The sequence below is a fragment of the Neoarius graeffei genome, chromosome 1 (genome assembly GCF_027579695.1).
Source record: "Neoarius graeffei isolate fNeoGra1 chromosome 1, fNeoGra1.pri, whole genome shotgun sequence".
In the NCBI taxonomy this organism is placed as follows: Eukaryota; Metazoa; Chordata; class Actinopteri; order Siluriformes; family Ariidae; genus Neoarius; species Neoarius graeffei.
In genome coordinates this window covers 98,736,286-98,758,807 of record NC_083569.1, presented here as the reverse complement: position 1 = coordinate 98,758,807, position 22,522 = coordinate 98,736,286, and the positions used below count along the sequence as shown (strand labels likewise).

The 22,522-nt window shown below is 49.9% G+C and overlaps 1 protein-coding gene across 1 annotated transcript; it reads right to left on the bottom strand.

Annotated features, from left to right (window-relative positions):
- Window positions 1-4,707: 4,707 nt before the first annotated feature.
- LOC132885573 (uncharacterized) lies at window positions 4,708-20,327 on the bottom strand. Its single transcript, XM_060920314.1, has 3 exons — window positions 20,312-20,327; window positions 15,222-15,836; window positions 4,708-5,432 (listed from the first exon to the last, which is right to left on the bottom strand). Exons 1-3 carry the CDS (start codon window positions 20,325-20,327, stop codon window positions 4,708-4,710), a joined length of 1,356 nt encoding a protein of 451 aa, XP_060776297.1.
- Window positions 20,328-22,522: the final 2,195 nt, after the last annotated feature.

The window sequence follows — 22,522 nt, the reverse complement described above, 5'->3', positions numbered from 1 at the left end:
AGTGAGTGACTGAGTGGCTGAATGTATGAGTGAGTGAGTGAATGAATGTATGGATGAATAAATGAATGTATAAGTGAGTGAGTGAATGAAAGAATGTATGAATGAGTTAGTTAATGAATGTATGAGTGAGTGAATGTGTGAATGATTGAGTGAATGAATGAATGTATGAGTGAGTGAATGTATGAATGTGGGAGTGAGTGAATGGGTGTGTGAGTGAGTGAGTGAATGAATGAGCGAGTGAGTGAGTGAGCGAGTGAGTGAGTGAATGAATGTATATGTGAGTGAGTGAATGAATGACTGTGTGAGTGAGTGAGTGATTTAGTGAATGAATGTATGAGTGAGTGAATGAATGAATGAATGTATGAGTGAGTGAGTGAGCAAGTGAATGAGTGAGTGAATGTATGAGTGAGTGAGTATGAGTGAGTTAGTGAATGAATGAGTGAGTGAATGTATGAGTGAGTTAGTGAATGAATGTATGATTGAGTGAGTGAGTGAGTGAGTGAGTGAGTGAATGAATGTATGAGTGAGCAAGTGAGTGAGTGAATGTATGAGTGAGTGAATGTATGAGTGAGTGATTGAGTGAGTGAGTGAATGTATGAGTGAGTGAGTATGAGTGAGTGAGTGAATGAATGAGTGAGTGAATGTATGAGTGAGTGAATGTATGAGTGAGTGAGTGAGTGAGTGAGTGAGTATGAGTGAGTTAGTGAATGAATGAGTGAGTGAATGTATGAGTGAGTGAATGTATGAGTAAGTGAGTGAGTATGAGTGAGTGAATGTATGAGTGAGTGAGTGAGTGAGTGAGTGAGTGAGTGAATGTGTAAGTGAGTGAGTATGAGTGAGTTAGTGAATGAATGAGTGAGTGAATGTATGAGTGAGTGAGTGAGTGAGTGAGTGAGTGAGTGAGTGAGTGAATGTGTAAGTGAGTGAGTATGAGTGAGTTAGTGAATGAATGAGTGAGTGAATGTATGAGTGAGTTAGTGAATGAATGTATGATTGATTGAGTGAGTGAGTGAGTGAGTGAGTGAGTGAGTGAGTGAATGTATGAGTGAGTGAGTGAGTGAGTGAGTGAGTGAATGTATGAGTGAGTGAGTGTATGAGTGAATGTATGAGTGAGTGAATGTATGAGTGAGTGAGTGAATGTATGAGTGAGTGAGTGAGTGAGTGAGTGAGTGAATGTATGAGTGAGTGAGTGTATGAGTGAGTGAATGTATGAGTGAGTGAGTGAGTGAGTGAGTGAGTGAGTGAGTGAGTGAGTGAGTGACATTACTGGTGTGATGTTAACTGATGCATGCTGACATCTGATAAAAGTACGTTTTATTTCATTTTATTTTTAGTGTTGAAGAAAGGGATTTGATATGAAGCTTAATGCTTGCACCTCGTGCTTACATATACAAAAGTAAATCTTTCTCTGATATCATAATGAGCAGAATATAACAATATTAGATTTAAAAAGGAAGCATAAAGGAAAGGAGGACAATAATGACATCCTGCATGGTAATAGGGTGTGTATGAGGGGCAGTGTGTATGAGGCAGCGTGTGTGAGGCAGCGTGTGAATAAGGCAGTGTATATAAGGCATTGTGTGTGAGGGGCAGTGTGTGTGGGGCAGTGTGTGTGAGGCAGCGTGTGTGTGAGGCAGTGTGTATGAGGCAGCGTGTATGGGGCAGTGTGTGTGTGAGCCAGCATGCATAGGACAGTGTGTGTGGGGCAGTGTGTATGGGGCAGTGTGTGTGTGAGGCAGCATGTATAGGACAGTGTGTGTGGGGCAGTGTGTATGGGGCAGTGTGTGTGTGAGGCAGCATGTATGGGACAGTGTGTATGGGGCAGTGTGTGTGGGGCCGTGTGTATGGGGCAGTGTGTGTGGGGCCGTGTGTATGGGGCAGTGTGTGTGAGGCAGTGTGTGTGGGGCAGTGTGTATGGGGCAGTGTGTGTGTGAGGCAGCATGTATGGGGCAGTGTGTGTGGGGCCGTGTGTATGGGGCAGTGTGTGTGGGGCAGTGTGTGTGAGGCAGTGTGTGTGGGGCAGTGTGTATGGGGCAGTGTGTGTGTGAGGCAGCATGTGTGGGGCAGTGTGTATGGGGCAGTGTGTGTGGGGCCGTGTGTATGGGGCAGTGTGTGTGAGGCAGTGTGTGTGGGGCAGTGTGTATGGGGCAGTGTGTGTGTGAGGCAGCATGTATGGGGCAGTGTGTGTGGGGCAGTGTGTATGGGGCAGTGTGTGTGGGGCAGCGTGTGTGGGGCAGTGTGTGTGTGAGGCAGCGTGTGTGGGGCAGTGTGTGTGTGAGGCAGCATGTATGGGACAGTGTGTATGGGGCAGTGTGTGTGGGGCCGTGTGTATGGGGCAGTGTGTGTGAGGCAGTGTGTGTGGGGCAGTGTGTATGGGGCAGTGTGTGTGTGAGGCAGCATGTATGGGACAGTGTGTATGGGGCAGTGTGTATGGGGCAGTGTGTGTGGGGCCGTGTGTATGGGGCAGTGTGTGTGGGGCAGTGTGTGTGGGGCAGTGTGTGTGTGAGCCAGCATGTATGGGACAGTGTGTATTGGGCAGTGTGTGTGGGGCCGTGTGTATGGGGCAGTGTGTGTGGGGCAGTGTGTGTGGGGCAGTGTGTGTGGGGCAGTGTGTGTGTGAGCCAGTATGTATGGGACAGTGTGTGTGGGGCAGTGTGTGTGGGGCAGTGTGTATGGGGCAGTGTGTGTGGGGCCGTGTGTGTGGGGCAGTGTGTGTGGGGCAGTGTGTGTGTGAGCCAGTATGTATGGGACAGTGTGTATGGGACAGTGTGTATGGGGCAGTGTGTGTGGGGCAGTGTGTATGGGGCAGTGTGTGTGGGGCCGTGTGTGTGGGGCAGTGTGTGTGTGAGCCAGTATGTATGGGACAGTGTGTATGGGACAGTGTGTATGGGGCAGTGTGTGTGGGGCAGTGTGTATGGGGCAGTGTGTGTGGGGCAGTGTGTGTGGGGCAGTGTGTGTGTGAGCCAGTATGTATGGGACAGTGTGTATGGGGCAGTGTGTGTGGGGCAGTGTGTGTGGGGCAGTGTGTGTGTGAGCCAGTATGTATGGGACAGTGTGTATGGGGCAGTGTGTGTGGGGCAGTGTGTGTGTGAGGCAGCATGCATGGGACAGTGTGTATGGGGCAGTGTGTGTGGGGCCGTGTGTATGGGGCAGTGTGTATGGGGCAGTGTGTGTGGGGCAGTGTGTGTGTGAGGCAGCGTGTGTGGGGCAGTGTGTGTGTGAGGCAGCATGTATGGGACAGTGTGTATGGGGCAGCGTGTGTGTGGGGCAGTGTGTATGGGGCAGTGTGTGTGTGAGGCAGTATGTATGGGACAGTGTGTATGGGGCAGTGTGTGTGGGGCCGTGTGTGTGGGGCAGTGTGTGTGGGGCAGTGTGTGTGGGGCAGTGTGTATGGGGCAGCGTGTGTGGGGCAGTGTGTGTGTGAGGCAGCATGTATGGGACAGTGTGTATGGGGCAGCGTGTGTGTGGGGCAGTGTGTATGGGGCAGTGTGTGTGTGAGGCAGTATGTATGGGACAGTGTGTATGGGGCAGTGTGTGTGGGGCCGTGTGTGTGGGGCAGTGTGTGTGGGGCAGTGTGTGTGGGGCAGTGTGTATGGGGCAGTGTGTGTGGGGCCGTGTGTGTGGGGCAGTGTGTGTGGGGCAGTGTGTGTGTGAGCCAGTATGTATGGGACAGTGTGTATGGGGCAGTGTGTGTGGGGCAGTGTGTGTGTGAGGCAGCATGCATGGGACAGTGTGTATGGGGCAGTGTGTGTGGGGCCGTGTGTATGGGACAGTGTGTATGGGGCAGTGTGTGTGGCAGCGTGTGTGTGGGGCAGCGTGTATGGGGCAGCGTGTGTGTGAGGCAGCATGTATGGGGCAGCATGTGTGGGGCAGCGTGTGTATGGGGCAGTGTGTATGGGGCAGCGTGTGTGTGAGGCAGCATGTATGGGGCAGCATGTGTGGGGCAGCGTGTGTATGGGGCAGTGTGTATGGGGCAGCGTGTGTGTGGGGCAGCGTGTATGGGGCAGCGTGTGTGTGAGGCAGCATGTATGGGGCAGCATGTGTGGGGCAGCGTGTGTATGGGGCAGCGTGTGTATGGGGCAGCGTGTGTGTGAGGCAGCGTGTGTGGGGCAGCGTGTGTGTGAGGCAGCGTGTGTGGGGCAGCGTGTGTGTGAGGCAGCGTGTGTGGGGCAGCATGTGTGGGGCAGTGTGTATCGAGCAGTGTGTGTGGGTCAGCGTGTATGGGGCAGCATGTGTGGGGCAGCGTGTGTATGGGGCAGTGTGTATGGGGCAGCGTGTGTGTGAGGCAGCATGCATGGGACAGTGTGTATGGGGCAGTGTGTGTGGGGCCGTGTGTATGGGACAGTGTGTATGGGACAGTGTGTATGGGGCAGTGTGTGTGGGGCAGTGTTTGTGTGAGGCAGCGTGTGTGGGGCAGTGTGTGTGTGTGAGGCAGCATGTATGGGACAGTGTGTATGGGGCAGTGTGTGTGGGGCAGCGTGTGTGTGGGGCAGCGTGTATGGGGCAGCGTGTGTGTGAGGCAGCATGTATGGGGCAGCATGTGTGGGGCAGCGTGTGTATGGGGCAGTGTGTATGGGGCAGCGTGTGTGTGAGGCAGCGTGTGTGGGGCAGCGTGTGTGTGAGGCAGCGTGTGTGGGGCAGCATGTGTGGGGCAGCATGTGTGGGGCAGCATGTGTGGGGCAGTGTGTATCGAGCAGTGTGTGTGGGTCAGCGTGTATGGGGCAGCATGTGTGGGGCAGCGTGTGTATGGGGCAGTGTGTATGGGGCAGCGTGTGTGTGAGGCAGCGTGTGTGGGGCAGCGTGTGTGGGGCAGCGTGTGTATGGGGCAGTGTGTATGGGGCAGCGTGTGTGTGAGGCAGCGTGTGTGGGGCAGCGTGTGTGTGAGGCAGCGTGTATGGGGCAGCGTGTGTATGGGGCAGCATGTGTGGGGCAGCGTGTGTATGGGGCAGTGTGTATGAGGCAGCGTGTGTGTGAGGCAGCGTGTGTGGGGCAGCGTGTGTGGGGCAGCGTGTGTGGGGCAGCGTGTAGGGGGCAGCGTGTAGGGGCAGCATGCGTGTGGGGCAGCGTGCGTGTGGGGCAGCGCGCGTGTGGGGCAGCATGTGTGGGGCAGCGTGTGTGGGGCAGCGTGTATGGGGCAGCATGTGTGGGGCAGCATGTAGGGGGCAGCGTGTAGGGGGCAGCATGCGTGTGGGGCAGCGCGCGTGTGGGGCAGCGCGCGCGTGTGGGGCAGCGTGTGTGGGGCAGCGTGTATGGGGCAGCGTGTAGGGGGCAGCATGCGTGTGGGGCAGCATGCGTGTGGGGCAGCGCGTGTGTGGGGCAGCGTGCGTGGGGCAGCATGTAGGGGGCAGCGTGTAGGGGGCAGTGGGGGGGCAGCGTGTAGGGGCAGCGTGTAGGGGGCAGTGGGTGGGACAGTGCGCGGGTGGGGCAGCACGCTACAGTGTTTGTAGGTAGACAGAGTGGAACAGTTTCTCAGGGCAGGACTAAATATTAGGAGAATTTTTTTTTTCAGAACTGAAAGAGTTGGACTAATTGATTCCAGGAGCGGAAAGAGTTGAGGAACGACAGAGGAAAAAAGTCTAAAACTGAAAAGCAGCATGGAGAGGCATAGCAGCATCCTCTGGTGCGAAGAAACAGCAGAATAAATGTGAGGTGACAGGCTGAGTGGGGGGACAGTTAGTCTTCTTCCCCGTTATTACCTTAACAATAAACTCACTCTCCCTGAGCACTCGCTGGGGCTTTAGGACACGACAGCAGGAAGCCAGGAAGTGCCACATAGAGAGAGCGAGTGAGCGAGAGAGATAGAGAGAGAGAGAGTTAGTTTGCCAAATATATATCTAAATTCTTACCATATGTGAAATACATTTGAAAAAAAATTCACTTACTCCAGTTCCCCATTTACATTTAGCTCAAACTGATGTGACTGTGATTCACTGATTGAAGACAAATAAATAAATTAAAAGAAAGAAAGAAAGAAAGAAAGAAAGAAAGAAAGAAAGAAAAAGAATAACTGGGAAGGGCTGAGGTATGGAAGTGAAAAAAAGAAAGAAGAAATGGGATGGGCTGAGTAAAGGCAGCAAAAGAAAGAAAGAAAGAAAGAAAGAAAGAAAGAAAGAAAGAAAGAAAGAATTGGGAGGGGCTGAGGTATGGAAGTCAAAGAAGGAAAGGAAGAAATGGGATGGGCTAAATGTATGTCAACCAGGCCTGGAATTTCGTCATTTTAGGGGCAGGGCCACTTGGCCTTTTATGCTGTCAATTTTTTGAGGGCATGAAGGCCAAAAGCCAGGGCACCGAGGCTATAAAATAAAACAATGATTTTAAGTTTGCGTCTTATAATGAATTTAATTTAAGGACTAATTACTCTTCTGAGGAAGATTGGAGTCTCAGTCAAAACTATCAAGCAGGTAAAGAAACATCTCCTACACTATTATATCTGAAGATAAGAAAATATTGAACGCATCTAAGCTCATCAATCCATCACTCACATCAAAAATTGTAAAACTTATTAAACCTATATCCTCCCATAATTTTTGTTCAATTGACACCGAATGTGCAAGAGCATCTTCAGACTGTACTACTACGCAGATTTTTGATTAATCAAAACTGAGCCTGGAGTTCATCAAAATGTTTGACTGTAAATGGAACATATACTAGCATGCAGGCTGCTGATTAACCCATAAGAGCCCAGACCCATTTCTCAGGCCCACTTTACACGGGGACGGTATAAAACAAAAACGCAAAAGTCCGTTTTCGTTCTCACTTTTTTCCGAGTCTACACGACTGTTTTCAAGGAGGAAATCTGCGTCTATACGGTGACGCATAAATGTCTCCGCTATGTCTGCACGCATGCGCAACATCTTCTGTCTTGTCTGATCTGCACATCTGCGCCGCTGTTCTGTCAAGTTATCCTACCAAGCCTACTACGCATGCGCGAAATCCAGGAGGGTAGGAAAATTCAACAGTAGTTTTGTCCCACCGATCAGCTGGGCTGATAGAAAATCGGTGAGAATTTCATGCATTTGCCGATTTTTATGTTTTGTGCGTATTGGTCGAGTCTTTGGCCGAGTCAAATAATTTGTATTGACTTGTTTTGAATAATAAAACGGTCTGTATGAGAACTTGCTAGGATAACTTTACAGAACACTGGTCCGGCTGAGGTACTGTAGTGCTCGAGGGAGGAGCAGGAGCAAACCGAAACTCTTTTAATCTGCCTTTATTAAGTAACACTCACTCTTGTTTCGGTGAAGAAGAGAAAAGGCAGTGTCCATCTCAGCAAAATAAACCCGTTCGGCTGCTAATTTTGTTTTCAGTCTCGGGTTTATGGTTTCATGAGCGGCTTGAATAGGCGGCGCGCGCACGCGTGTAACTTGGCGACACCAAACTGAGGAGCTCCAGCCGGGCGGGTGAGCAGGAAAACACATCTACTGCATTAAAACACAGAGCAGCTTGAAGGTCCGTTGGATCGATGTAATCAGACATGCTCTTACTTTTTTACTTACTTTCTTACTTCCCGGGCTGGCATGTGCAGTATTGAGGTATTTCACTCACGTGACCAAGTCATGTGATGCTGCCATTTTGGACGGCACGGCTCGAATCAGTTTGAATGCGAGGAAGGCGACAAACGAAAAACATAAAAGAAAAAGGAGCGAGATGCAGAAAACACCTTCACTATCCAGCGACGTAGGGCATTTACAGGGCGAGCAGAGGGAGAGGTATTTGCAAAAATTGAGGTTAGCAGGCTTAGAGAATGACGTTTACCTGCTTCCACCAGGATTGTTCACTGACAGCTAAGATTTGTTCACATTTTCATTTACTTTCGGTCTCGTCTCGTCTCGTCTCGTCTTCTTCCGCTTTATCCGGGACCGGGTCGCGGAGGCAGCAGTCTAAGCAGGGAAGCCCAAACTTCCCTTTCCCCAGACACCTCGGCCAGCTCCTCGGGAAGAACACCGAGGCGTTCCCAGGCCAGCCGAGAGACATAGTCCCTCCAGCGTGTCCTGGGTCTTCCCCGGGGCCTCCTCCCGGGGGGACATGCCTGGAACACCTCCCCAGGGAGGCGTCCAGGAGGCATCCGAAAAAGATGCCCGAGCCACCTCAGCTGATTCCTCTCGATGTGGAGCAGCAGCGGCTCTACTCCGAGCTCCTCCCGAGTGACTGTGCTTCTCACCCTATCTCTAAGGGAGCGCCCAGCCACCCTGCGAAGGAAACTCATTTCGGCCGCTTGTATCCGCGATCTTGTCCTTTCGGTCATTACCCAAAGCTCATGACCATAGGTGAGAGTCGGAACGTAGATCGACCGGTAAATTGAGAGCTTCGCCTTTTGGCTCAGCTCCTTCTTCACCACAACGGACCGGTAAAGCGACCGCATCACTGCGGAGGCTGCACCGATCCGCCTGTCGATCTCACGCTCCATCCTTCCCTCACTCGTGAACAAGATCCCGAGATACTTAAACTCCTCCACTTGAGGCAGAACTTCTCCACCAACCTGGAGAGGGCAAGCCACCCTTTTCCGGTCGAGAACCATGGCCTCGGACTTGGAGGTGCTGATTCTCATCCCAGCCGCTTCACACTCGACTGCAAACCGCCCCAGTGCATGCTGAAGGTCCTGGTTTGAAGAAGCCAACAGGACAACATCATCCGCAAAAAGCAGAGATGAAATCCTGTGGTTCCCAAACAGGATTCCTTCTGGCCCCTGGCTGCGCCTAGAAATTCTGTCCATAAAAATTATGAACAGAACCGGTGACAAAGGGCAGCCCTGCCGGAGTCCAACATGCACTGGGAACAGGTCTGACTTACTGCCGGCAATGCGAACCAGACTCCTGCTCCGTTCGTACAGGGACCGGACAGCCCTTAGCAAAGAGCCCCGAACCCCATACTCCCGAAGCACCCCCCACAGAATACTACGGGGGACACGGTCAAATGCCTTCTCCAGATCCACAAAGCACATGTGGACTGGTTGGGCAAACTCCCATGAACCCTCGAGTACCCTATGAAGGGTATAGAGCTGGTCCAGTGTTCCGCGACCAGGACGAAAACCGCATTGTTCCTCCTGGATCCGAGGTTCGACTATTGGTCGAATTCTCCTCTCCAGTACCCTGGAGTAAACCTTCCCTGGGAGGCTGAGAAGTGTGATTCCCCTATAATTGGGGCACACTATCCGGTCCCCTTTCTTAAAAAGAGGGACCACCACCCCAGTCTGCCACTCCAGAGGCACTGTCCCTGACCGCCACGCGATGTTGCAGAGGCATGTCAACCAAGACAGCCCCACAACATCCAGAGACTTGAGATACTCAGGGCGGATCTCATCCACCCCCGGTGCCTTGCCACCGAGGAGCTTGCAAACCACCTCAGTGACTTCGGCTTGGGTAATGGACGAGTCCACCTCTGAGTCATCAGCCTCAGTCTCCTCAGTGGAAGACATGACGGTGGGATTGAGGAGATCCTCAAAGTATTCCTTCCACCGCCCGACAATGTCCCCAGTCGAGGTCAACAGCTCCCCACCCGCACTGTAAACAGTGTTGGCAGAGTACTGCTTCCCCCTCCTGAGGCGCCAGACGGTTTGCCAGAATTTCTTCGAGGCCGACCGATAGTCCTTCTCCATGGCCTCCCCGAACTCCTCCCAGTTCCGAGTTTTTGCCTCCGCAACTGCCCGAGCTGCAGCACGCCTGGCCTGCCGATACCCGTCAGCTGCCTCGGGAGTCCTGGAGGTTAACATGGCCCGATAGGACTCCTTCTTCAGCTTGACGGCATCCCTTACTTCTGGTGTCCACCACCGGGTTCGGGGATTGCCGCCACGACAGGCACCGGAGACCTTGCGGCCACAGCTCCGAACAGCCGCGTCCACAATGGAGGTAGAGAACATGGTCCACTCAGACTCAATGTCCCCCGCCTCCCTCGGAAGCTGGGAAAAGCTCTCCCGGAGGTGGGAGTTAAAGACCTCCCCGACAGAGTGCTCGGCCAGACGTTCCCAGCAGACCCTCAACATACGTTTGGGCCTGCCAGGTCTGTCCAGCTTCCTCCTCCGCCAGCGGATCCAACTCACCACCAGGTGGTGATCAGTTGACAGCTCAGCCCCTCTCTTCACCCGAGTGTCCAAGACATAGGGCCGGAGATCAGATGAAACGACTACAAAGTCTATCATTGACCTCCGACCTAAGGTGTCCTGGTGCCACGTGCACTTATGGACACCCCTATGCTCGAACATGGTGTTCGTTATGGACAAACCGTGACTAGCACAGAAGTCCAATAACAAAACACCACTCGGGTTCAGATCGGGGAGGCCGTTCCTCCCAACCACGCCCCTCCAGGTGTCACTGTCATCTCCCACGTGAGCATTGAAGTCCCCCAGTAACACAATGGAGTCCCCAGTCTGAGCACTCCTCAGTACCTCTCCCAGGGACTCCAAGAAGGCCGGATACTCTATACTGCTATTTGGCCCGTAGGCACAAACAACAGCAAGAGCCCTCTCCCCAATCCGAAGGCGCAGAGAGGCGACCCTCTCGTTCACTGGGGTAAACTCCAACACATGGCGGCTGAGCTGGGGAGCTATAAGGAAGCCCACACCAGCCCGCCGCCGCTCACCACGGGTGACTCCAGAGAAGTGGAAAGTCCAGCCCCTCTCGAGGAGCTGGGTTCCAGAGCCCAAGCTGTGCGTGGAGGTGAGCCCGACTATCTCTAGCCGGTACCTCTCAACCTCCCGCACAAGCTCAGGCTCCTTCCCCCCCAGCGAAGTGACATTCCATGTCCCAACAGCCAGCCGCTGTGTCCGGGGATCAGGTCGTCGAGGCCGGCCGGGGCTGGCCGGGGCTAGCTAGCGCTCCGGGGCTGGCCGGGGCTAGCTAGCGCTCCGGGGCTGGCCGGGGCTAGCTAGCGCTCCGGGGCTGGCCGGGGCTAGGTAGCGCTCCGGGGCTGACCGGCGCTAGCTAGCGCTCCGGGGCTGGCCGGCGCTAGCTAGCGCTCCGGGGCTGGCCGGCGCTAGCTAGCGCTCCGGGGCTGGCCGGCGCTAGCTAGCGCTCCGGGGCTGGCCGGCTCAGTAAACTAGTAAATACAGTAAAGGAAAAACTTGAGACTGAAAGGTTTTAACAGTCATCCAAATGACTGAACGTAAACGTTGCTACAGCAACATACTAGATACTATGATGTTGACATTAGCTAGCTTGCCGTCCAAAATGGCGGACACCGGGGCGTCACGTGACCCTGTGACGTCAGGTGAAATACCTCAATATGACATATGTATGACGTAAACGCGTACCCGACGCGAGCAGATCCGAGCAGTCGCTTATTGGGTAGTTTAGACGGATATGCAACGGGGGCCGTTTTTAACTTATCCACTCTGGAAGGCGTTTTCAATTTTATCCGTTTTTCAGCCTCGGAAACGCCGTCCTCGTGTAGACGAAAGGCACTTCTGATAAAATATTTAGTCGTTTTTACCCGACAGCGTCCTCGTGTAAACGGGCCCTCAATCAAGGAAAATTATTGAGGAAATAAAATGAACTAAATAGACGACAAAGAAAACATTTCTGACCTTTTATTTTTTAAAATAGCAATTTCATGTCTCAAGATCTGAAATATTAAACTGCAGATTTGCAGAACACTGCAACACTATTACACTGTTAACCTGAAAGTTCAATCTATGCAAACAGTTTGAGTGAATACCACTTTTAAAGATTAGTTTTATTGCATTACTTAAACAGTATGAGTATATGAAGAGTATATGAGACAGTCATTGGGTTACTCATTTTTGTAATTTAAACAAACTTAAACTATCATGTTTTACCTCAGGCCACAGTGCTGCCCTGTTGTGATCGGCTCAAAACTCAAGACAAGTCTGTGCTTGTCCGTTGACGGCTACAGAGGAAGTTGCGCCATTTTTTAATTTACACAGAACAATTTAAGGTCTTTGCACTTTTGACAGCAAGCTAATTAGCATGTTAGCGGCTACAGTCGGTACTCGGCACGTTAAAAGTGGGTCAACGTTGTAACGACATAACGTTACTGTACAAGCAATGCTTATTTAACAGTAACAAACTTAAGCCCTATATGTTGAAATTCCTCTCTTATTCGTTCGTTAATTTATCACACAGTCTTACCTCAGCCAACTTCTTCCCTCCTTCTGAGAAAATTCAACGTCTCAGACGCGGAGACAAGTGGGCGGGGGATGCGTTTGATTAAGTCTCCTGATTGGCTGGTGATAGATTGGTGTCATTATAGCACGTCGGAGCGGTTCATGCCAGGCTCGAGTCCGATCCACCACTGATGAGTTGCCCAATAAGAATCCAGAATGTCATCAAAAGACGTATTTTTTTCTCAATAGACGCAGGTGATGTTAAAGCCTATTGGCAGTGACGAGGCAGACTACAAAACCGCAAAACCGCAGGGCATCAAGGCCACTGTGGCCTTACGGCAGATATTTTTTTCCAAGGGCACAAGGCCAAATTGAGAGGGCACGAGGGCCATGACCCTCGTGGCCCTTGTGAAATTCCTGCCCTGATGTCAACTAAAGAAAGAAAGAAAGAAAGAAAGAAAGAAAGAAAGAAAGAAAGAAAGAAAGAAAATGAAATAGATAATTGGGAGGGGCTGAGGTATGGAAGTGAGAAAAAGAAAGAAAAAGTGGGATGGGCTGAGTAATGGCAGCAAAAGAAAGAAAGAAAGAAAGAAAGAAAGAAAGAAAGAAAGAAAGAAAGAAAGAAATGGGAGAGCCCAAAATATGTCAGGAAAGAAAGAAAGAAAGAAAGAAAGAAAGAAAGAAAGAAAGAAAGAAAGAAAGAAAGAAAGAAAGAAAGAAAGAAATGGGAGAGCCCAAAATATGTCAGGAAAGAAAGAAAGAAAGAAAGAAAGAAATGGGAGAGACCAAAATATATGTCAGCAAAAAAGAAAGAAAGAAAGAAAGAAAGAAAGAAAGAAAGAAAGAAAGAAAGAAAGAAATGGGAGAGCCCAAAATATGTCAGGAAAGAAAGAAAGAAAGAAAGAAAGAAAGAAAGAAAGAAAGAAAGAAATGGGAGAGACCAAAATATATGTCAGCAAAAAAGAAAGAAAGAAAGAAAGAAAGAAAGAAAGAAAGAAAGAAAGAAAGAAAGAAATGGGAGAGGCCAAAATATGTCAGGAAAGAAAGAAAGAAAGAAAGAAAGAAAGAAAGAAATGGGAGAGACCAAAATATATGTCAGCAAAAAAGAAAGAAAGAAAGAAAGAAAGAAAGAAATGGGAGAGGCCAAAATATGTGTCAGCGAAAGAAAGAAAGAAAGAAAGAAAGAAGTCTGTTCTGTGTTGTTCCCTCATTAACACGATGTTAATGAATTGCTGTATTGGGGGGAGGTGTTGGTGAACGGGGGGGTGATAGTGAACAGGGGGGTGATGTGAACGGGGGGGTGAAGGTGAACGGGGGGGTGAAGGTGAACAGGGGTGATGTGAACAGGGGGGTGAAGTGAACAGGGGGTGATGTGAACGGGGGGTGAAGGTGAACGGGGGTGATGGTGAACAGGGGGGTGAAGGTGAACGGGGGGTGAAGGTGAAGGGGGTGATGTGAACGGGGGGGTGATGTGAACAGGGAGGTGATGTGAACAGGGGGGGTGAAGGTGAACGGGGGTGATGTGAACAGGGGGGTGAAGGTGAACGGGGGGTGATGTGAACGGGGGGGTGAAGGTGAACGGGGGTGATGTGAACAGGGGGGTGAAGTGAACAGGGGGTGATGTGAACGGGGGGGTGAAGGTGAACGGGGGTGATGGTGAACAGGGGGGTGTTGGTGAATGGGGGGTGAAGGTGAACAGGGGGGTGAAGGTGAACAGGGGGGTGAAGGTGAACAGGGGGGTGAAGGTGAACGGGGGTGATGTGAATGGGGGGGTGATGTGAACAGGGAGGTGATGTGAACGGGGGGGTGAAGGTGAACGGGGGTGATGTGAACAGGGGGGTGAAGGTGAACGGGGGGGTGATGTGAACAGGGGGGTGAAGGTGAACGGGGGGTGATGTGAACAGGGGGGTGATGTGAACAGGGGGGGGTGAAGGTGAACGGGGGTGATGTGAACAGGGGGGTGATGTGAACAGGGGGGGTGAAGGTGAACGGGGGGTGATGTGAACGGGGGGTGAAGGTGAACGGGGGGGTGATGTGAACAGGGGGGTGAAGGTGAACGGGGGGGTGATGTGAACAGGGGGGTGATGGTGAACGGGGGGTTTTGGTGAACGGGGGGGTGAAGGTGAACGGGGGGGTGATGTGAACAGGGGGGTGAAGGTGAACGGGGGGGTGATGTGAACAGGGGGGTGATGGTGAACGGGGGGTTTTGGTGAACGGGGGGGTTTTGGTGAACGGGGGGGTGATGTGAACAGGGGGGTGAAGGTGAACGGGGGGGTGATTTGAACAGGGGCGTGATTGTGAACGGGGGGTTTTGGTGAACGGGGGGGTGAAGGTGAACAGGGTGTGATGGTGAACGGGGGGTGATGTGAACAGGGGGGTGAAGGTGCACAGGGGGTGATGGTGAACAGGGGGGTGATGTGAACAGGGGGGTGAAGGTGCACAGGGGGGTGATGGTGAACAGGGGGGTGATGTGAACAGGGGGGTGAAGGTGCACAGGGGGGTGATGGTGAACGGGGGGTGTTGGTGAACAGGGGGGTGAAGGTGAACAGGGGGGTGATGGTGAACGGGGGGGTGATGGTGAACGGGGGGGTGATGGTGAATGGGGGGTGATGGTGAACAGGGGGGTGATGTGAACAGGGGGGTGAAGGTGCACAGGGGGGTGATGGTGAACAGGGGGGTGTTGGTGAACAGGGGGGTGAAGGTGAACAGGGGGGTGAAGGTGAACAGGGGGGTGATGGTGAACGGGGGGGTGATGGTGAATGGGGGGGTGATGGTGAACAGGGGGGTGAAGGTGCACAGGGGGGTGATGGTGAACAGGGGGGTGTTGGTGAACAGGGGGGTGATGGTGAACGGGGGGTGATGGTGAACAGGGGGGTGATGGTGAACGGGGGGGTGATGGTGAACGGGGGGGTGAACAGGGGGGTGAAGGTGAACGGGAGGTGATGGTGAACAGGGGGGTGATGGTGAACAGGGGGGTGATGTGAACGGGGGTGTTGGTGAACGGGGGGGTGATGGTGAACGGGGGGGTGATGGTGAATGGGGGGGTGAAGGTGAACGGGGGGGTGAAGGTGAACGGGGGGGTGATTGTGAACGGGGGGGTGAAGGTGAACAGGGGGGTGATGGTGAACGGGGGGGTGATGTGAACAGGGGGGTGAAGGTGCACAGGGGGGTGATGGTGAACAGGGGGGTGTTGGTGAACGGGGGGTGATGGTGAACGGGGGTTGTGATGGTGAACGGGGGGTGTTGGTGAACGGGGGGGTGAAGGTGAACGGGGGGGTGAAGGTGAACGGGGAGGTGATGGTGAACGGGGGGGTGAAGGTGCACAGGGGGGTGAAGGTGAACGGGGGTGATGGTGAACGGGGGGGTGATGGTGAACGGGGGGGTGATGGTGAACGGGGGGTGATGGTGAACAGGGGGGTGATGGTGAACAGGGGGTTGATGGTGAACGGGGGGGTGATGGTGAACAGGGGGGTGATGTGAACAGGGGGGTGAAGGTGAACAGGGGGTGATGGTGAACGGGGGGGTGATGGTGAACGGGGGGGTGATGGTGAACGGGGGGGTGAAGGTGCACAGGGGGGTGAAGGTGAACGGGGGGTGATGGTGAACGGGGGGCTGAAGGTGAATGGGGTGAAGGTGAACGGGGGGGTGAAGGTGAACAGGGGGGTGTTGGTGAACAGGGGGGTGAAGGTGAACGGGGGGGTGATGGTGAACGGGGGGGTGAAGGTGCACAGGGGGGTGAAGTTGTGTGTATATTTACTGTGTATTATACTGAAAGATGCTGCAGGTCAGAAACACACAGTGCTGTAAAGTGAGGGGAAATGCTGAGTGCTGAAAGCTGGTGAGCTGTAGTTAAAACTCCACATTAAAGTCAAACCTCATACTTCATGAATTTCTTGGTTTCCAGTGGGCTCCCACTCACTGAAGCTGTGAAGCTGGCAAGCTTTCTAAAAAAAACCCAAAAAACAGAATACTTGAATAGAAAGAATACGAAAGAATACTCTGCCTATTTACATTCTTTGTGTGTGTGTGTGTGTGTGTGTGTGTGTGTGTGTGTGTGTGTGTGTGTGTAAATTTGCACCTTGTGTAAAATACATAAAAATTCAGTTCCTCTTTTGTCATATACATTTAGCTCAGTTTTAATCGTTCCCCTTGATTCCTGCACATGAGTAAAACACAGAAGTGGTAAAGTGTACAGAATTCCCAGTGAGCCTTTATCCCGGGCCATGTGTGCAGGATCTGTGTGTCCTGCTGCAGAAGACTGACAGCATATCTGCTTTAAAGACACTCCGTAGGCTTGGAGGAGACGGATCCGCCTTCTGCAGAGGTGCGTATGACTTCACTCCGGCTGGAAAATGTCAGCCAGCTTGGTGTGTAAAGTGCAGGAGTGAAGAGCCCAGTGTGGGTTGGAATGCTGTCCCATTCACCCTTACCCCTTCAGAGAGAGAGAGAGAGAGAGAGAGAGAGGGAAAGCGTGTGTGTGTTTGTTGTTCACATCCATCACCTCCTGGCGCTGACCAACAACTGACCCATCTGTCTGTAGATAATTGGAAACCCGTCTGTGTGACTAACTGATAAGTATCCAATATTTACATTTGCATTCTTGTTAAAAGATTACGTTTTGCCATTTTGTCGTGGGAATGTGTGGTGTGTTGACTGAAATTAAACAGAAATGTTCTCTTAACATAAGAATTTACCAAGTTGTTCTGCCCTTCCACAAAAGTCGCATGAACTTCACAAGCGAAAGTTACATTTGGACGCTCTACATTAATGTCTTGTACATTTTTCACACGTAGGGCATGTGATTTCCTTATTTTCTTTTTTAATTTTCACATCATTTGTAATTTTTCTCACATAAATTTTCACTTATTCATCTTCAGTAAGCACTTTATCCTGGTCAGAGTCAAGGTGGATCCAGAGCTTATACCAGGAACACTGGGTGTGAGGCAGGAAAACACTCTGGACGGTTCTCATTAACACCAAGGTATCTCATCTCATCTCATCATCTCTAGCCGCTTTATCCTGTTCTACAGGGTCGCAGGCAAGCTGGAGCCTATCCCAACTGACTACGGGCGAAAGGCGGGGTACACCCTGGACAAGTTGCCAGGTCATCACAGGGCTGACACTTAGGCCAAGTTTACATTAGACCGTATCTGTCTCGTTTTCTTCGTGGTTGCACTGTCCGTTTACATTAAAACGCCTGGAAACACCGGGAAACAGGAATCCGCCAGCGTCCACGTATTCAATCTAGATCGTGTCTGGTCCGGTGCTGTGTAAACATTGAGAATACGCGGATACGCTGTGCTGAGCTCTAGCTGGCGTCGTCATTGGACAACGTCACTGTGACATCCACCTTCCTGATTCGCTGGCGTTGGTCATGTGACGCGACTGCTGAAAAACGGCGCGGACTTCCGCCTTGTATCACCTTTCATTAAAGAGTATAAAAGTATGAAAATACTGCAAATACTGATGCAAATACTGCCCATTATGTAGTTATGATTGTCTTTAGGCTTGCCATCCTTCCACTTGCAAGTGGTAAGTGATATGCACTGGGATCACACACACAGCGGCTCAGTCCCGAATCACTGCTCGTGCGCTATACTCGTGCGCTCTGTGAGCTGCGCAGGGCCGGAGTGCGCACCCTCCAGAGGGCACTCGCTGTTCAGGGCGGAGTGATTTGGAGCGCAGGATGCCTGCGGAGCCGAGCGTATCCGTGTATTGGCGTTGCTATGTGCACGCGAATCGTGTATTGGCGTTGCTGTGTGCACACTAATCGTTTTAAAAACGTTAATCTGATGATCCGCTGATACGGTCTAATGTAAACCCCACCATAGACACAGACAACCATTCACACTCACATTCACACCTACAGTCAATTTAGAGTCACCAGTTAACCTAACCTGCATGTCTTTGGACTGTGGGGGAAACCGGAGCACCCGGAGGAAACCCACGCGGACACGGGGAGAACATGCAACACCAAGGGATAATTTTGCTTAATCAAGTGCATATTGGACAACTTTCAGAATCTTAATCACTGACCCTTTCACGCTACATGATCACTCAGAGACGAGGTGTTCACACGACATGATCTTGACTTCTGGAGATCCCCTCCAATCCGCACCTCATCCTGCTTTCTCACAAAAATTAAAGCCAGAGCTGCCCATCATATGACTCAATTTAAAAAAAAGAGTAAACAAGTAAAAAGAGTAAGATGAGGAAATATTGGTTGACATTTTGGTATAACATTCCAAATAAGTTATTTTAGAAGTATACAGTGGTGCTTGAAAGTTTGTGAACCCTTTAGAAAACCCTTTAAACAAATGAGACAAAAATATTATACTTGGTCATTTATTTATTGAGGAAAATGAGCCAATATTACATATCTGCGAGGGGCAAAAGTATGTGAATCTTTGCTTTCAGTATCTGGTGTGACCCCCTTGTGCAGCAATAACTGCAACTAAACGTTTCCGGTAACTGTTGATCAGTCCTGCACACCGACTTGGAGGAATTTTAGCCCATTCCTCCATACAGAACAGCTTCAACTCTGGGACGTTGATGGGTTTCCTCACATGAACTGCTTGCTTCAGGTCCTTCCACAACATTTCCATTGGATTAAGGTCAGGACTTTGACTTTAAAGTTAATTCCAAAACATTAACTTTATTCTTCTTTAACCATTCTTTGGTTGAACGATTTGTGTGCTTAGGGTCGTCATCTTGCTGCATGACCCACCTTCTCTTGAGATTCAGTTCATGGACAGATGTCCTGACGTTTTCCTTTAGAATTCGCTGGTATAATTCAGAATTCATTGTTCCATCAATGATGGCAAGCCGTCCTGGCCCAGATGCAGCAAAACAGACCCAAACCATGATACTACCACCACCATGTTTCACAGATGGGATAAGGTTCTTATGCTGGAATGCAATGTTTTCCTTTCTCCAAACATAACACTTCTCATTTAAACCAAAAAGTTCTATTTTGGTCTCATCCATCCACAAAACATTTTTCCAATAGCCTTCTGGCTTGTCCATGTGATCTTTAGCAAATTGCAGATGAGCAGCAATGTTCTTTTTGGAGAGCAGTGACTTTCTCCTTGCAACGCTGCCATGCACACCATTGTTGTTCAGTGTTCTCCTGATGGTGGACTCACGAACATTAACATTAGCCAATGTGAGAGAGGCCTTCAGTTGCTTAGAAGTTACTCTGGGGTCCTTTGTGACCTTGATGACTATTACATGCCTTGATCTTGGAGTGATCTTTGTTGGTTGACCACTCCTGGGGAGGGTAACAATGGTCTTGAATTTCCTCCATTTATACACAATTTGTCTGACTGTGGTTTGGTGGAGTCCAAACTCTTTAGAGATGGTTTTGTAACCTTTTCCAGCCTGATGAGCATCAACAACGCTTTTTCTGAGGTCCTCAGAAATCTCCTTTGTTCGTGCCACGATCCACTTCCACAAACATGTGTTTTGAAGATCAGACTTTGATAAATCCCTGTTCTTTAAATAAAACAGTGTGCCCACTCACACTTGATTGTCATCCCAGTGATTGAAAACACCTGACTTTAATTTCACCTTCAAATTAACTGCTAATCCTAGAGGTTCACATACTTTTGCCACTCAGATATGTAATATTGGATCATTTTCCTCAATAAATAAATGACCAAGTATAATATTTTTGTCTCATTTGTTTAACTGGGTTCTCTTTATCTACTTTTAGGACTTGTGTGAAAATCTGATGATGTTTTAGGTCATATTTATGCAGAAATACAGAAAATTCTAAAGGGTTCACAAACTTTCAAGCACCACTGTATTTATTGTGCTTATATTTGACCTCGCCTTCCTACACACATAGATTTAAGATAAATCAGATTCAGGTATCTGCTGTGCATGCAAGCAGATAAATTTGATTTCCTCTTGGGTTCTCATTGGTTGTTTCTCAACGCTGCACTTCCAACTAGTTGCAAATGTTTCCATGCAACATGATTGATCACGAAGAAAATCAAACACCTACTTGAAAATAGCAGACCCTCGGCGATCAGTCACAGACTGAGAAATCACTTCTAATCCAGGATATTACGTGAAACAATAGCTGAGTCTCAATTTGCATACATCTGCACTTACACTTGCTATATTTTGATAACTGATGCATAAGTGCTTTTGCACTGATGCATGGCAACATGCAGTGCACTATGAGCACACAAATGGTGTACTCATAATGCTCAAAAAGTTAAGTGTGAAATGCTGGACACTTCTCACCTTCAATGGTCACCATCTTGGCTACATAGCAGAAAGGAGGGACCACCAACCTCTTTTCAGCCAGTTGGAGGAGAGTACATGATCCATGCTGATGATAACATCATTTTCATGTCAACCGAAACAAGGCACATACAAGCAAGGAAAATATAAAACACATTCATTTTTAAGAGGTAAGCAAAGAAAAGCTGGCAGATATTTTGATGGGTGATAGGGCAATCATGGTAAGATGTTGTGTTTGTCATTTCTGGAAAGTGCAACACTAGACAACACAGTACCCTGTTGAAATCCACGCACTATGCAAGTAAGTACCATAGTGTGCTACATGGAAGTGTACTAATGGCAGTATCTGGATTGTGACCCAGTGAATGCCTCTGCATGAAAACACTGTTTCAGGATACCAGGTCACTAAATCAACAATGATTAACACAAACCAATACGCCCATGCTGATTGGTAAATGACTCAACAAGATCCATACCAATGTGTTCAAAGGGGAAGCTGATTAATGGTAGGGGGGCAATCGCAAGTTTGGGGTGGCTAGCAGATTAAATGACTGATATTCACACCATTATGCACAACACGATGCCATGGATACACCAGCCTTGAGCATGTGTAGTGTTTCATCCACCCGAAGGTGCCCTGTCATGGGAGGTCCTGAAGTTCTTCTCTGAGTTTCCTGTCTTACTCTGTACAATTTATCCTGATTAATGGTGAAGTGGGGCGGCACGGTTGTGTAGTGGTTAGCACTGTCGCCTCACAGCAAGAAGGTCCTGGGTTTGAGCCCAGTAGCCAATAAGGACCTTTCTGTGTGGAGTTTGCATGTTCTCCCCATGTCTGTGTGGGTTTCCTCCAGGTGCTCTGGTTTCCCCCACAGTCCAAAGACATGCAAGTTAGGCTAATTGGTGGCTCTAAATTGACCGTAGGTGTGAATGTGAGTGTGAATGGTTGTTTGTCTTTATGTCAGCCCTGCGATGATCTGGTGACTTGACCAGGGTGTACTCTGCCTCTCACCCATAGTCAGCTGGGATAGGCTCCAGCTTGCCTGTGACCCTGTACAAGAAACTGACCAGGGTACATGATAAGTTGTACAGTACTCTACAGGATAAGCGGCTACAGATAATAGATGGATGGATGGTTTCGTGAGCTCTTATATACTCCCTCTGATGCTTATCTTCAATTGCGGACACTGAGCTTTTAACTATGCTTTGCCATGTTGCTCTATCCGTGGCATCCCTTTCCCACGTCTGATTGATAACTCCAGCATTCTTCATGTTCCTCTTCAAAACATCTTTGTACCTCAATTTCTGTCCTCCTTGTCTCCTCTTTCCTTGGCTCAGTTCTCCAACAAAAATGGCTTTGGGTAGTTGCATGTCAGGCATGCGCCAGATGTGTCCAGCCCAATGAAGTTGGGAGGCAGTGATAAGGGCTTCCATGCTTACTGTTTTGGCTCACCTGAGGTCTTCTACACCAGCGACCTTGTCCTGCCATCTTATTTTGAAGATTTGACGCAGGTGTTGGAGTTGTAGTCTGGTCAGTTTCTTGAAGTGTTTACGATAGAGTGTCATGCATTTGGTGGCGTAAAGCAGAGATGGTAAGACTGCGACATTGTATACTTTCAACTTGGTGGTTCTCTTGATGCCATGGTGAGCCCATAGTTTCCCAGTGCTCATCAATAACCCAATATGGGACATAACCCAATGTTCATCAGTGTCAGTATAGTGTATCCTAAGAACATTTCAGGCATTTTGACCAGTAAAATTGGTAAGATTCTTATGGGGCAGGATGTCTGAAATGACGAGAAGAATTTTTCATGGCAGCAGTGTCTCATGGACCCAAACTGAATGAGGTTCTCTCTCTCTCTTTACTTTCTTCACCTTCCAGTCCCAAAGTTACTAAGAGGGAAACTCTATTACTGGTATTCATTTTTCCAAGTATTTTTTTTTTGTATGGAACACTACTGCTTTGCATCTTTTAGGAACAAGACATAACTTTGAGTCATGGAATTATGGTATGAGCATTGTGTTACGCTTTGCCACTACCACTTCATTTTTTCAATGTGATTTCTACCTAATTACCCTCCATATCATCCCCTGACCTGCCTCCCCCACTATAGCCTTCACTCTGCCTACCACACGGTCACATGATTCACATGAAATGGGAGGGGCCAGATGTATGATAGCTGATCAAAAGAAAGAAAGAAAGAAAGAAAGAAA